At 37.2% G+C, this 13,249-nt stretch overlaps 1 protein-coding gene across 1 annotated transcript in view; it reads right to left on the bottom strand.

Annotated features, from left to right (window-relative positions):
- Positions 1 to 6,072: 6,072 nt before the first annotated feature.
- The window catches only part of LOC126754495 (protein prickle), an 89,081-nt gene continuing 81,904 nt past the window's right edge, over positions 6,073 to 13,249 (bottom strand). Inside the window, exons 5-6 of the mRNA XM_050466512.1 lie at positions 11,197 to 11,400; positions 6,073 to 8,556 (exon numbers count right to left, since the gene is read on the bottom strand). Coding sequence (XP_050322469.1) covers positions 6,628 to 8,556; positions 11,197 to 11,400 — 2,133 coding nt within the window. The 3' untranslated portion in view covers positions 6,073 to 6,627. The remainder of the gene's footprint in view (positions 8,557 to 11,196; positions 11,401 to 13,249) is intronic.

The following is a 13,249-nucleotide window of genomic DNA, read 5'->3' as shown; positions in this document are numbered from 1 at the left end:
CTTAAGTAATAAAATGGGTGATTCAATACATCTATCGGTAGCTATAACATTTTTTTCATATCTGCTTACTATTGGAGGGGGTATCTTGACAGGCAATTTAAAATTGCAAAAGATCTGGCATAAAAATAGCGGCATAACTGAAGTGTTGATAAAAGGGTCTATTAAAATTTGAGATATACGGAAATTTTTTCGAAGCATTGCACTAAATACGCCAGAGACATAAAATTTTACCCGCGAGATGGTTGATTTATCTGTTTTCATGTTCGTTACATGTCCAAATTGGATTGTATGTTTATCTAGCACTCATATAAACATACTCACATGCATAAATATGTTCATTCGGGTCTATAGCGCTCTTTACGCTCGACTTGTTCGTGCGAAAGAAGAGAAAAAGAGGGAAACAGTCAAAAGAAGAGTGTGTATACAAACAAAACCAGGATTTTGTGTGTTTATTTTTGCTACAGTATTCTTCTTCTCTCTTTCTAATGAATTCGTTTTCTGTATTCTTTTGTATTATGCAAGTCAGATAGTTGAACGCACAACATATTACTGTGAAAATACGCATATTTGATAATATATATATACTTATATATATATATATTAATGACATTCAAAATGAAAATAATGATGTTGTGCGAATACAACTCATAAATACAAAAATTATATTTTAAATCATAAGCATTTGTTCAAAATTCATGTTTGCAGGATTCATTAAACACATATTAAACAGAGTTTTCTCAAAAATAATACAATTGCTAAATATTTGTAATAGAAGAAAAGAACTGCAATCAAATACGCAGTGAAATAGATTATAACAGGCTCACGTGCATCCCAAAATACTGATGTCATAACCTTTCCAGCCGCTTTTTTGTTTTCCACGCCGGAGAACCGGTTCATCATGTGCAGTCCACTAGAATGACTGTCGATTGGACTCCAGTGGGAAATGATGGAGCTATATTTCTATCACTGACGAAAAATTTCGGCTTTATTCCTATTAGATAGCACTTAAACACTTCTCAGAATTAGTTATTCGTTGTTTTTGTTGGATTATGAACTTGCGAGGCACCTACTTTGCTCATTTCGCCTGTTTCCAGCTTAGCAAATATCTTTTCAACATTTGATTTCCCTGAGCCCAAATTCAACAATATTTTCCCCAAAAAAGAAATGCTTTATTAACACATGAAATGCTTTATGTTCCATTTTTTTTGTAAACTAACACAAGTTGCTTCACAAAAATGCTATATCTCATTAACTAATAGTTATAATCCAACTAATAGAAATCATATAGATGGTAGTAGTAGTATTATATATGTATCAGCCACAGTGAAGCGTGGACGGGTCCTCTAGTAATATATATAGTATAATATCTAACGCAGGATAACAACAGGTGCTACTCGGACTGAGTAGGCAATTGAGAAGCAAAGTCCTCTCTCGACGAACAAAAACCAAACTCTATAAGTCACTCAAAATTCCCGTCCTGCTATATGGTTTATGGTCCTTTGCGCGTTGGCCACGGCGAATATCGCATTCAATGGAACGATGAGCTGTATGGAATATATGACGACATTGACATAGTTCAGCGAATTAAAAGACAGCGGCTACGTTGGCTAGGTCATGTTGTCCGAATGGACGAAAACACTCCAGCTCTGAAAGTATTCGACGCAACACCCAGCGGGGGAAGCAGAGGAAGAGGAAGACCTCCACTCCGTTGGAAGGGCCAAGTGGAGAAGGACCTGGCTTCGCTTGGAATATCCAATTGGCGCCACGTGGCGAAAAGAAGAAACGACTGGCGCGCTGTTGTTAACTCGGCTATAATCGCATGAGCGGTGTCTACGCCAATAAAGAAGAAGAACTGGAAGCTTTACTCGGTGAAGATTTTCGAAGTACAAAATCGCTATGAATTGGTCAAGCATCCGTTTCATAATTAAATTGCTGCTCAAAATTTTAGATCTGTGGAATATGTGTAAGTGCCTTGAGCGAGATAATTGAGCTGATGAGTTTTTTCTGTGTTACATAACACACTTGATTGTAAAACTGGTTGTTGTTATGCGCTTTGTTATATAACTTATTAAACACACGCACAGAAACAACTTCACACAATTTCATACGAGCATGTACGTGCACTCCAGGGCTTGAATATTGCCGAGGGGGTAGGCTATAAACGTAGACCCATAATTTACGTTTAGTGTTGCATAATTATATGGAAGTTTGTCGATAGGCTTGATGATCGATGTGGTGCAGCAAATCACATAAAATTGTTGTTGTTGGTGTCATTTTACTGCCCCTATTAAGAGTAGCACTGATAACATCTAATGCGGAGGAATTCAGATATGCCATATTTAACGGGTGATGCAAGTAGAGAAAAATTTTTCAATCGCCTTTTTTGACAGATCACGCGTGAGTCTTGTCAAGCTGTCATATTATTTTTGTTCAGTATTGTTTGGGGTTTCATCATGGATAGACTTTCGCCTGAACAGCGTTTACTTGTATAAATCGTATTAAAGTTACTTCTAAGCCAAAAAAAAATAAGACTTAAAGCAGAATTTAAAGAAACAACTTGTGATTTTCTACACTTTACTACTAATTTTAAAATTATTGTTTTATAAAATTTCCTTACTTAATTTCAGCAAAATTATTATCTGCAGCCATTTTTGCCCTCCCTAGTAATTTAGCAAACATTACGTTAATTTGAATGCATACTTTTGGGAGTTGGTTGACTCATTCCATTTCCTCAGAAGTGTACATTCTTTATATTGGTAATGTAAAAACCTCATGGAAGAATTTCTGATTGCGAATCTCTTCTCAATCGCAATAAAAGAGAAACATTTTTGAATTTACTGGAGATAAAAATTGAGTCACTTACAAGCACATTAAGTAAAAACTGGGAAGTATCAACTATCTACTATGCGCTGCTCCTCTACGGCCAAAGAGTCAGCAATTGGATCATCTAAAAGAAGCAATCGCCCAGAAGTGCCCAGTTTTGGCTAATAGGAGATGAATCATCATCAGGACAATGCCAACACATCGATAGGGACTCGCCAGAAGCGCCAGGAGCTTGACTGACTTAATATTATGCATTTACCTTATAGTTTGGACATGGCACCAAGTGATTTTCACCCGTTTTTGTCTATGGCGAATTTGTTGGTGAAAAGGCGATTGCCCTAGTTTTTCTTAATAGGGACGAGGATTTCTATTAAAGTATCATTATAAAATTAAAACGGGAAATATTTCACCTAAATTGGATAGTTCTAACTGAGCTAAATAAAATAAAAATAAAAATTAAGTAATATGTAAGTAATTACCATATTAAAAAAAACTGAAGGAAAAACACAGATCATTCACGTTTACAGTCATTTTGCGACTGTGATTGTTGCTAATTTTGGGTAGCTAGTCATAGATTAATAAATTACAATAAAAAATCTAAAAATAAGTCTAAAGAGATATTGAAAGGTTTTTTATGGTTCTTTGCAAAATTTACGCACCTTTCATGATTAGCAGAAACTCAATTTAAGTATATTATATACATTTTTTTTATATTAATAAAAATTTACAATTAATAGTGGTTGTCAACAAATTCAGTACCCAAAATATACAAATAGCTGCCTAAAAAGCTTTACATTGCCTAAAACCACTTATTATGTAGAAAAATTGCGTTTTCACTAAACAGACATTTTACATTTTGAACTCACGTTAAGTTAAACAGAAGCGTTATGTTTCGCTCTTGCATTTGATGCCAAATTTGCTAAAATCGGTTCATATTTGACGGAGTTATAGCGATTTTTCGCTGGGCAGGCAGCTTACTTCCTGATTATGGGCGCCTGTTGCAGCAGCAGGCGATTACTGCTGATTTTACACATTCGATTTTTCAATTTTTAGCGTTAAGCCATAAAGCGCCTGCTAAGAGCGCTATTACATGAAGCAACTTTTGTTGCTGATTCTCGGGCGATTCTCTTTTGCTGTTGCCCATTACCTTCACACGAGCAACTTGTGTTGCGCAACTCTGTTCGAGTTTTTTTCTCATTCCCTTTCACTTTACTTTAACCCATTGTCGTTTCTTTTTTCCTTATAGGTATTTGGGCCACTCTATCACATATATTAATCAGCTCTGTCAATTAAGAAATACATTTTGTTTATTAAAACAAAGATATATCACCCTTTTTACTATCGTCTGAATCAATTTGTATGGCTTCCTAAATACATTTCACAATATCCTTAATTAATTAGATTTTTTCGTCATACTCCATTTTCTAAAATATTTATATTATATTATGTACATATATTTGAATACATTATTTGCAAATTACTTACCAAAAGATGAAATTAAATTTTTTAAATATATTCAAAAAATTAATTTAAAAAAAGATACGGAAACGCTATGTACTAAGAAAGAAAGAACACGAATGCCAAAAAACGTCGTAGCGAACTGTTACGAATAAGAACACAAAGCGAGTTGCTGAACACTGGAAACTCGGCGCGATTCTCCTCTCCTCGTAGCCCCCTCGCCAATAAATCAAGAGTTGCCGCAACAAAAGTTGCTTCGTGTAATAGCGCTCTAATGAAATCACTGATAATGTTAATTTGGCAGTCTTACGTCTGAGCTCCAACGGGCAATGCAAATTAACATAGTGGGTACATGCAATACTGAATTGAACAGAGCGGTAGCTGTAGAGAGAGGGAATGTTGGCAGAGTATTTTAAATGCGAAATTATAATGTAAAAGATCAAAAAATAAAACTAACTTGCTTATGAAATGAAACAATAGTTTTTTAGTTTAAATTTTAGTTTTATTTTGTATATTATATTATCTTAGCATATATCTTAAAAATTTACAATGTAAAATTACAGGGAATTCAGTTAAAAATATATAAAAATACATTTTAATTTAGTTAAGTTTAAGTATATGCTTCTATACATATTTTTGCATTTGTTTGTATATTTTAGGGTCAATAAATATTTATTAACTGTTTATACATAAAATTTGTAGAAATATTGTTAAATGTATAATATCGCTTAAGATTACTTCTTTTAATTACAAAAAAGTAAATACTAGTACTTATGCTTAGTAGTTGTAGGTTTTTAAAATGTAATGTGTATTCAATTTATAAATTATTATTCTTTATTTAAATCTGTATAGAGTCCAAAAATATTAACATCCTCTTATGCTGCTTATACTTATTATTTTTATATTTATTTTTAATTCTATAATTTCATTTAAATACTTAATTGCTACAGCTGAGGTTTCTCAGTGCTTCTGGAACTCATTAAGTTTAACTCTTATTGCTTTAATTATTTCTTCACGTAGATAATGTAGTTGTTTGTACATGTTTTTGCATTGCAATGGGATATGGCTGAATGGGAAAATCTCATTTTATACTTTTATGTTTGAGTTTAGGTAGATATTATGTGCAATGATTTTATATTTTTATCAAAAATATGATGATTCAGTATTTTATATTTTTTAATAAAAATATGATGAATCAGTAAGATGATTTTTAATTTTACAAAATTTTTGGAATTTTTTTTATTAGCATTGAAAATTGTATATATTTTATCAAATATATAACACACGGGCGGGTATTACGTCGGCTCTTAATTTTTTTATTAATATTCTCGAATTTTTAAAAATTATTTTTATATAATTTTCCACAAAATTTGTAATTTTTTTTTGCTATTTTGGTTCAGTATTAAATAAAAAATATTTTTAAAAGGTTAACAATATAAAATATTTGATTTCAGTAGAAAAAATTTTACATACATATATAGACTCAAATATATAAATAGCGAAAACAATTACGAATTACCATAAAAAAGTATACCCTTGAAATATAGAAATTTAGTTTTTATACAATTTAAACAATTTTGAACCAAATAACTACAGTATTCATACAAATTTATTAATAATAATTACAAAAGGTAGTAATTTTAATAAAGAATGGGTTTTTTAACATAGCTGGATCATTTTATTTTTAAACCAGAACTAATAAAAATAGCAACAAATTTTTAAATATTTTCTCGTCATTTAAAATTTTAAGTAGGTTTTTTCTATGAAGCTAAAACAGCTGAGTCGATTTACATATTATTTTTTTTTAATTTTTAATTAAAATAAAAAACAAGTTCAAACATTTTTAAAATATTTTTTTTTTAAGATTTAAATATTTTTTAAAATTATTTTTTCTTTTGTTTGTAATTTCAATTCTAAAATTTATTCTGCTTTACTTCTTCTTCCGAAGTGGCATTTACTAATTTTTGTTTTAAAGTTTTCAATTACACTTTAATTTCCTCTTTCAACTTAACTCATCACTAAAGCAATTTATAAATCATTAATTATGTCAGATGGTAAATGCCAACGCTTTGATACCCGCCGCCGCCGCTTTGATTTAGGGTGCCTGGAAGCCATATACATATATTTAATTTTAAATAATTGTTGCCTCTTTTTAATTACGTTTCACATTTAAATTTTGTTGTACTTTTTGTTTTTGTTTAAATATTATAGGCTTCGATTGCCAGCGGCGCTGCCGCCCATTTATTTCCACTGCTGCGCTGACTGACAACTTTTAATGGTTGCTGATGCCACACAACCGCATGTACGCGCTTGCCCCGTAACTTCACACAACACTACAACAACGCATCACGAAATAATACAGTTCTTGTCCTTGTCACTCATATCCGTCGGTTTTCGTTTGCGATCATAGGCGAGCGCATCGTTGGGCACATAGCTGACGCGCACACCGCCATAATGTCGTCGCTGCGGCAACTGATACATCATATAGTCTTCGGAGGAGGACGAGGATGACGAGCAAGTGGAACAAACGCTCGAGGCATCATCCGATTCATCGTCGCCACAATGCGTGACAGGCTGTGCTGCGGATGTGCTGCTTGTGTTAGAAGCGCGTTGTAACACCGATGGTGGTCCTTGATAGGAGGAGGAGAGCGGTTGTGTTGTCACGTAGGTGTCGGCGCGCGTTGTGGAATGCGAGCGGTAACCGTTGCTGCGATGACCCGATGATTTGCGACGCCGTCTGCGACGCGATGAGTGATGACCGCTACCGCCGGAAGAACGTTCACCGCTGCAGCAGTCTTTGCTCTTGCTCCGCTCATGGTCGCGGTCTCGGTCACGGTCACGGTCACGATCGCGCTCACGGTCGCGTGTGCCCGCGCCGTTGCCGGAGTAGCTGCGTGAACGCGGCAGTGGGTCTGGTGGTAAACCTTCGAAGCGTACACCTTTCTTTTTCACCTCACCCGTTGCGCCGCTCATTGGTGATGAGGATGAAGCGCCGCTGAGTATGGACACTGGATATATGGGTGGTTGACCGGATTGCGTAGACTGTGGCGAGGTTATTGAGCGCTCGCCGCCTGAGGCTGTGGGTGAGCCCATCAATTCGGGCGGTAGCGTGGTCGAAGCTACCGACAAATTGGGTGTGGGTAGCTCGCCGATGTCGGAGGGTAGTGCTGAAGTGATCGGATCACCATAGTCTTGTGCGAATTGTTGCGAGGTAGTGTGTGTGCCAGTCGATGGTGGCTGTGTAGCCGGTCGTCCAGTAAGTTCGGGCATACTCGAGGTCATAGAGCTTTCCATTTTCGAGACATGTTGCATATGACGCGGTAGGTTATATGTATGTGAGCCGGGATGCGGCGGCTTACTAGGCCAAGCTGCATCTAAGTTGAGCGACATCTCATTGAAGTTATAAGCAGCCTCAGATTTCAGCTCCATTGGTTGTGGCATCAAATGTGTGTATTCGCCAGGTGAGATCAGCGGTGATAGATTCTGTGAAGATGTTGAAGGCGCACCGCCTGATAAGTCTGTAAAATCACCAGCACTGCGACTACCAATCGCATGTTCCAAATCCTTGACCACACCGCCGTCAGAGTCTGATGTTGGGTAGCTTTGTTTTGTTGGATCTCTAAGCGTCACATCATCTGCACCACTGACTGGCGCAGCGCTATCACCCCCTCTATCGCTACCAACATTCATATCGGTGGCGGTTGGTCCACCACCCGTACCCGCACAAACTATACCCGCCGCTATCTGTTGACTCTGCAACTGATACATCGCTTGATTGAAGCTATTTTGGTGCTGTTGTTGTTGCATTGGTGACATTGGCGGTGAACTGGATGCATGACTGCTGGGTATGCGCGTCTGCGGACGCACACGTTGCGTTGGCGGTGTCGGTGTGGTGTACATGCCAGCACCCGAACTATCCGATGGTGTGGGCGGTTCACCTTTACTGCAAGCAATTGAACAGTAAATGCAACCGCGACGTGGCAAGAATGCACGTCCCAAAAGCGAACAGCGACATGTGTTGCAAGAGAAACATTCGTCCGTCGCATGCCAGTGTTGGCCGTCGTGGCTCATTTGACCCTGATCCACACCAATGGACTCGCCGCAGTAGTCACAGTACTCGGCGAACATCGCGTCGAAGCAGAGCAGACAATACGGCTTGCCCTCGCGCATTATATAACGTTGACCGCCTAGCTGTTTCTCGCACTCCTGACACGCGAAGTGGTTCATATGCCAGGCACGTCCTTCCGCTTCGGTGCATTCATCGGCAAGGATTATCTGCGCCAAGGAGAGCAAGAAAGAAACGGAAATGTTAAATAAATTTAAAAGTTGAAAAGTGAGCTGTTAAGCAGACATAAAGAAGACGTAAAGAATACCCTGAAATGAGCAATAAGTACAGCAGTGCAGTGAAAGTTCTCATGGGAAGAGTTAGCCGTGCAGTTCGAAAACTTTTGCGGAAACTTTGATTAGAAATGCTGGGCTGCATCTTTGGGGAGTGCAATGCGCTTTTAAATATGTGAGTCGAGTCAGTGTGGCAACACCCAAGGCTGTGCGTTTGGAACTGAGTGCGGTGGTTAGTAGAAAATTAGCGAAGGTGTTTGCTGTTAGTTCACACGCTTCGTAGAAGTTTGCTAAAGTCGTATGTCTTGTGGTTTTACACTCGAAAGCGGATTTCGAAAGCAGCTTAAACGTAGATTGTGGGTGTAAAATGTTAGATAACTTCAAATTTAAACAGATGAGAGTTTTCTGAACATAAGCCATTGAAAGTAGAGTTTGCTGTAGACTTTTTCATTGTAGGAATATGGTGAATAGGAATTATAGACATTTCGTGAATTTCCCAACTAACATAAATATTAAATTAAGATGAACAAAACACCTGAATACTAGAAACCCTTTAACTGACCTCATACTGTATTTTCCCATAAATCAACTTCTAATAAACTAACGGATATTTTTAGACCTGTGGTTTTCAATTAGGCAATCCTTTTTTCGGAATTGGTATTTTTGACAGCAGTTATCTGATTTATATTCAGTTTGGAGTGCCATTTCACAACGAATAGACTTTCTCCCGAAAAAAAATGTCACAATTGGGAAATGATAAGCCACCAATTATTGTTGAAACGCCTTTACATCTTTAAAAAGTCTACCTTTGAGCAGAGGGAATCATTGCTCCATGTTTCTTCAAAAATTATGAAGGTCATAATGTTGCAGTTAATACAGGAATATTATAGAGCCATGATTAATGACTTTTTTGTGTCTGAATAATCCTAATCCATCCAATTATGGAGGGAACATTTCTCTAACCTGCTGAATGACAGTGAAAGCTGAACATCAGGAGAAGGTGAAACCGATTCCCCAATTGATGACGATGAAGCCGACCGAGCTATTAAAATACGACGGCGAAGAACTGATAAGGAGCATTCATCAGCTTCTTTACAGAATATTCGACGAAAGTATGCTCGGTGATTGGAATTTTAGTGTGCTCTGTCTAATTCACAAAGAGGGAGACAGCATAATCTGCGCCAACTACCTTGGGATAAGTCTCCTCAACATCGCATATAAGATTCTTTCCAGCGTACTGCGAGATGTGATGGATTAAAGCCCACCGTAAACAAACCTTATCAGTGGGATCAAAAGCTTCATCAGCATCGTAAAGCATCCTTCTCAGCCGTTCGATATCAAACGAGGTTCCAGACAAGGCGACTTCCTTTCGTGTGACTTCTTCAACATACCTTTGGAGAAAATAATTCGAGCTGCAGAACTAAACAGAGAAGGTACCATCTTCTATAAGAGTGTACGGCTGCTGGCATACGTCGATGATATTGACATCATTGACCTTAACAATCGCGCCGTTAGTTTTGCTTTCTCCAAGAATGATAAGGAAGCGAAGCAAATGGGTCTGGAGGTGAACGAGAACAAGACGAAATATCTCCTGCCATCAAACAAACAGTCGTCGCATTCGCGACTAGGCTCCCACGTCACTGTTAACAGTCATAAATTCGAAGTCGTAGAAAATTTCGTCTATCTTGAAACCAGCATTAACACCAACAACAATGTCAGCCTTGAAATCCGACGGAGAATAACTGTTACCAATAGGTGCTCCTTCGGACTAAGTAGGCGATTGAGAAGTAAAATCCTCTCTCGACGAACAATGACCAAACTCTTACAAGTCAGTCATCACCCCCGTTCTGCTTTGCACCAAAGGCATGGACGATGACACCATTTGATGAGTCGGCGTTACGAGTTTTGGAGAGAAAAGTTCTGCGGACGGTTTATGGTCCTTTGCGCATTAGCAACTGCGAGTATCGAATTCGGTGGCACTATGAGCTGTATGAGTTATACGACGTCATTGACATATGTAGCTCAGCGAATTAAGAAACAGCGGATTCGCTGGATAGGTCATATTGTCCGAATGTGTGAAATTAGACCAGCTCTGACAGTATTTGACGCAGTACCCGCCGGGAGAAATAAACGAAAAGAAAGACCTCCATTCCGTTGGAAGGACCAGGTGGAGAAGGACCTGGCTACACTTGGAATCTCCAATTGGCCCCAAACAGCAAAAATGAAGAACGACTGGCGCGCTGTCGTAAACTCGGCTATAACCGCGTAAGCGGTGTCTACGCCAATAAAGAAGAAGAGAAAAAAGCCACGCTGGTCTCTTGATCGTCAAACCCTTATCATTATAATAAAGCTAAGTTTACCTTATATGCGTTTATTTCTTTTTGAAAACCATATGTAAGATGGCAGTGAGCAAAGCTTGCGATTAGAGAATGGCGAATAGAAGAGAGCAATTATGTAAAGTTCAATTAGTGACTTTTGTAAATATTTTAATTTATTTGTTTATTTACAAACAAATAAAAGTTATCCTAAAACACTCTGCAAAGGTCCCATAGTGGTTAAAAATAATATCAAACTTACCTCATCACAGGCAGAGCAGCGGGGCTTCAATGTCTCTGCATGATGACGTCCACAATAGAGACGGCCATCGCGGTGAAAGTAAATGAGATCGACTAGCAGCTCATGGCAAATGCAGCAAATGAAGCAACCGGCGTGCCACGAAGCATTCGGACCCAGGCGTGTAGCGAATACAGCAATGTCGCCGGTGGAAATCAATTCATCACACTGAAATGAGAAAATATGATAAATGCAGTGAATTTTAAATAATAAAAATGCTACTGATTAAAGCATAAATAAACGCGACTTCAAGAAAGGAAAGCAAATTAGTGAGGAAATCCTTTAGCTTGGTTTTAATTTTATTTACCTATATCTTGGCTATATACATATACATACATACATATTTAATTTACTTGACAATAATCGCTAGACAAATCTGAAAATACGCCCACACACTCATGTATACTCGTAAAGCAAATTGTATTAAGTTTGTTATGCAATACCAAATGGTTTTCTTACACACACGCACTCTTATTGATAATTTCCACTCGCACACTGCTTTACTGCGCGCTTGAGTGTGTTTGTGTTTGCTCACTTGTTAGTGCCATTGAGTTAAGTTGCTTGTTTGCTTAGTGTGGCTTCAACACGTTTCGTCGCCGGCTAAGTGACAGTGACACGGCAGCGCAGTCTTGTCCAGTGTCAATGCCAATGTCAGTGACAGTCAAATTGACAGTTTCTGCCGATGCGATGCTGCATACAATTACTTTGCACTAGTACAATCAGTCATACATATTATATACATACTATATGTATGCTTAGTATATGTATAGTCTTTTGTAAATAACTACGCATTCGAGGAGTACTGAGTATGTTATTTTATTGAATTTGGTTAATTGCATTTGGCGTGTTGGTGGAAATGCTATAAGCACCAGCATACTTCATATTCATATTCACGTTTGTTCGGCTAATGAAGCGCAAAAATTAGCTTCAACTAATCTTAGTTGAGAATCTTTGAAAAGTATGAGAAATATAGGATATTTACTAATAGATGACTTTAACTCGAGTGACAATAAAATGGAAAGAAGAAAGACTTCATCAAACTTAAATAAGAACTAGATGTGGCAGCTATATGTTATAGTGACCCGATCTGAACAGTTAGCTTGAATATTGTGGCTTCGATTTTGAAAATAATCTATGCCAAATTTCGTGAATCTATCCTGCCAAATAAACAAGTTTTCTATATATGTATGTAAAGTTCTATTTTTTTTGGTCGGTTTGTATGGCAGATATATGACAACAAATTAGCAGCTTCGAGGTTAGAAAAGGATTCATACAAAATTTCAAATCGTTAGCTCATAAAGTGAGTGGGTATATAGAGACAGACAGATAGACATGGTTAAATCGATACGTTGATCATTGTTATATCTATATAAATAAAAATGAATACCAAAAATGTATGTACGCGCATAACTCAATAACGCCTGGACCAATTTGGCCAATTCTTTTTCTTAAATGTTTGTTGAAGTTCAAAGATGGTTTTTACGGCGAGAAAAATTCGAATAGTTTCCGGAAAACCGCTAAAAACAGCCTTTTTCTTTTCCCCATACAAACGTTACAATAAATATGAATGTTTGTTTGTTAGTAACACTAAGAGAACGGTTGAACCAATCTTAATGAAATTTTTAAAGGTTGTTTGTTGTGGATCGGGAAAGGTTTAGAAACAAAATACCTTATACTTTTCATGAGGAGAAGTCGGAAAATTGCACAATTTCAAAAAGTAATATTTTCCATACACATTTTTTTCAATTTTTGTTTGTTTTGTTTTTCAATATTTTGATTTGTAAATTATTTGAATCGTTCAATTGCGGTCGCTTACTTTTTTATTCCGGCTATCCAAAGGAAAAATTATTGAAAATTATTCAGTGAAAACTTTATGTATGTTTGAGACGATGTGATCAATTACAGATTGAAATTTGTTACGAAGCCACGAAGAGGTCGCGCTAATATTGGTCGGCGTTCTTTTGCCTTCAACGTATGGCAGCCCAAGAAAAGGCAAGCATTACTCCCAAAATGCGAT

This window comes from Bactrocera neohumeralis, chromosome 4 (genome assembly GCF_024586455.1).
Source record: "Bactrocera neohumeralis isolate Rockhampton chromosome 4, APGP_CSIRO_Bneo_wtdbg2-racon-allhic-juicebox.fasta_v2, whole genome shotgun sequence".
Taxonomy (NCBI): Eukaryota; Metazoa; Arthropoda; class Insecta; order Diptera; family Tephritidae; genus Bactrocera; species Bactrocera neohumeralis.
This window is presented reverse-complemented; position numbering and strand designations above follow the sequence as displayed.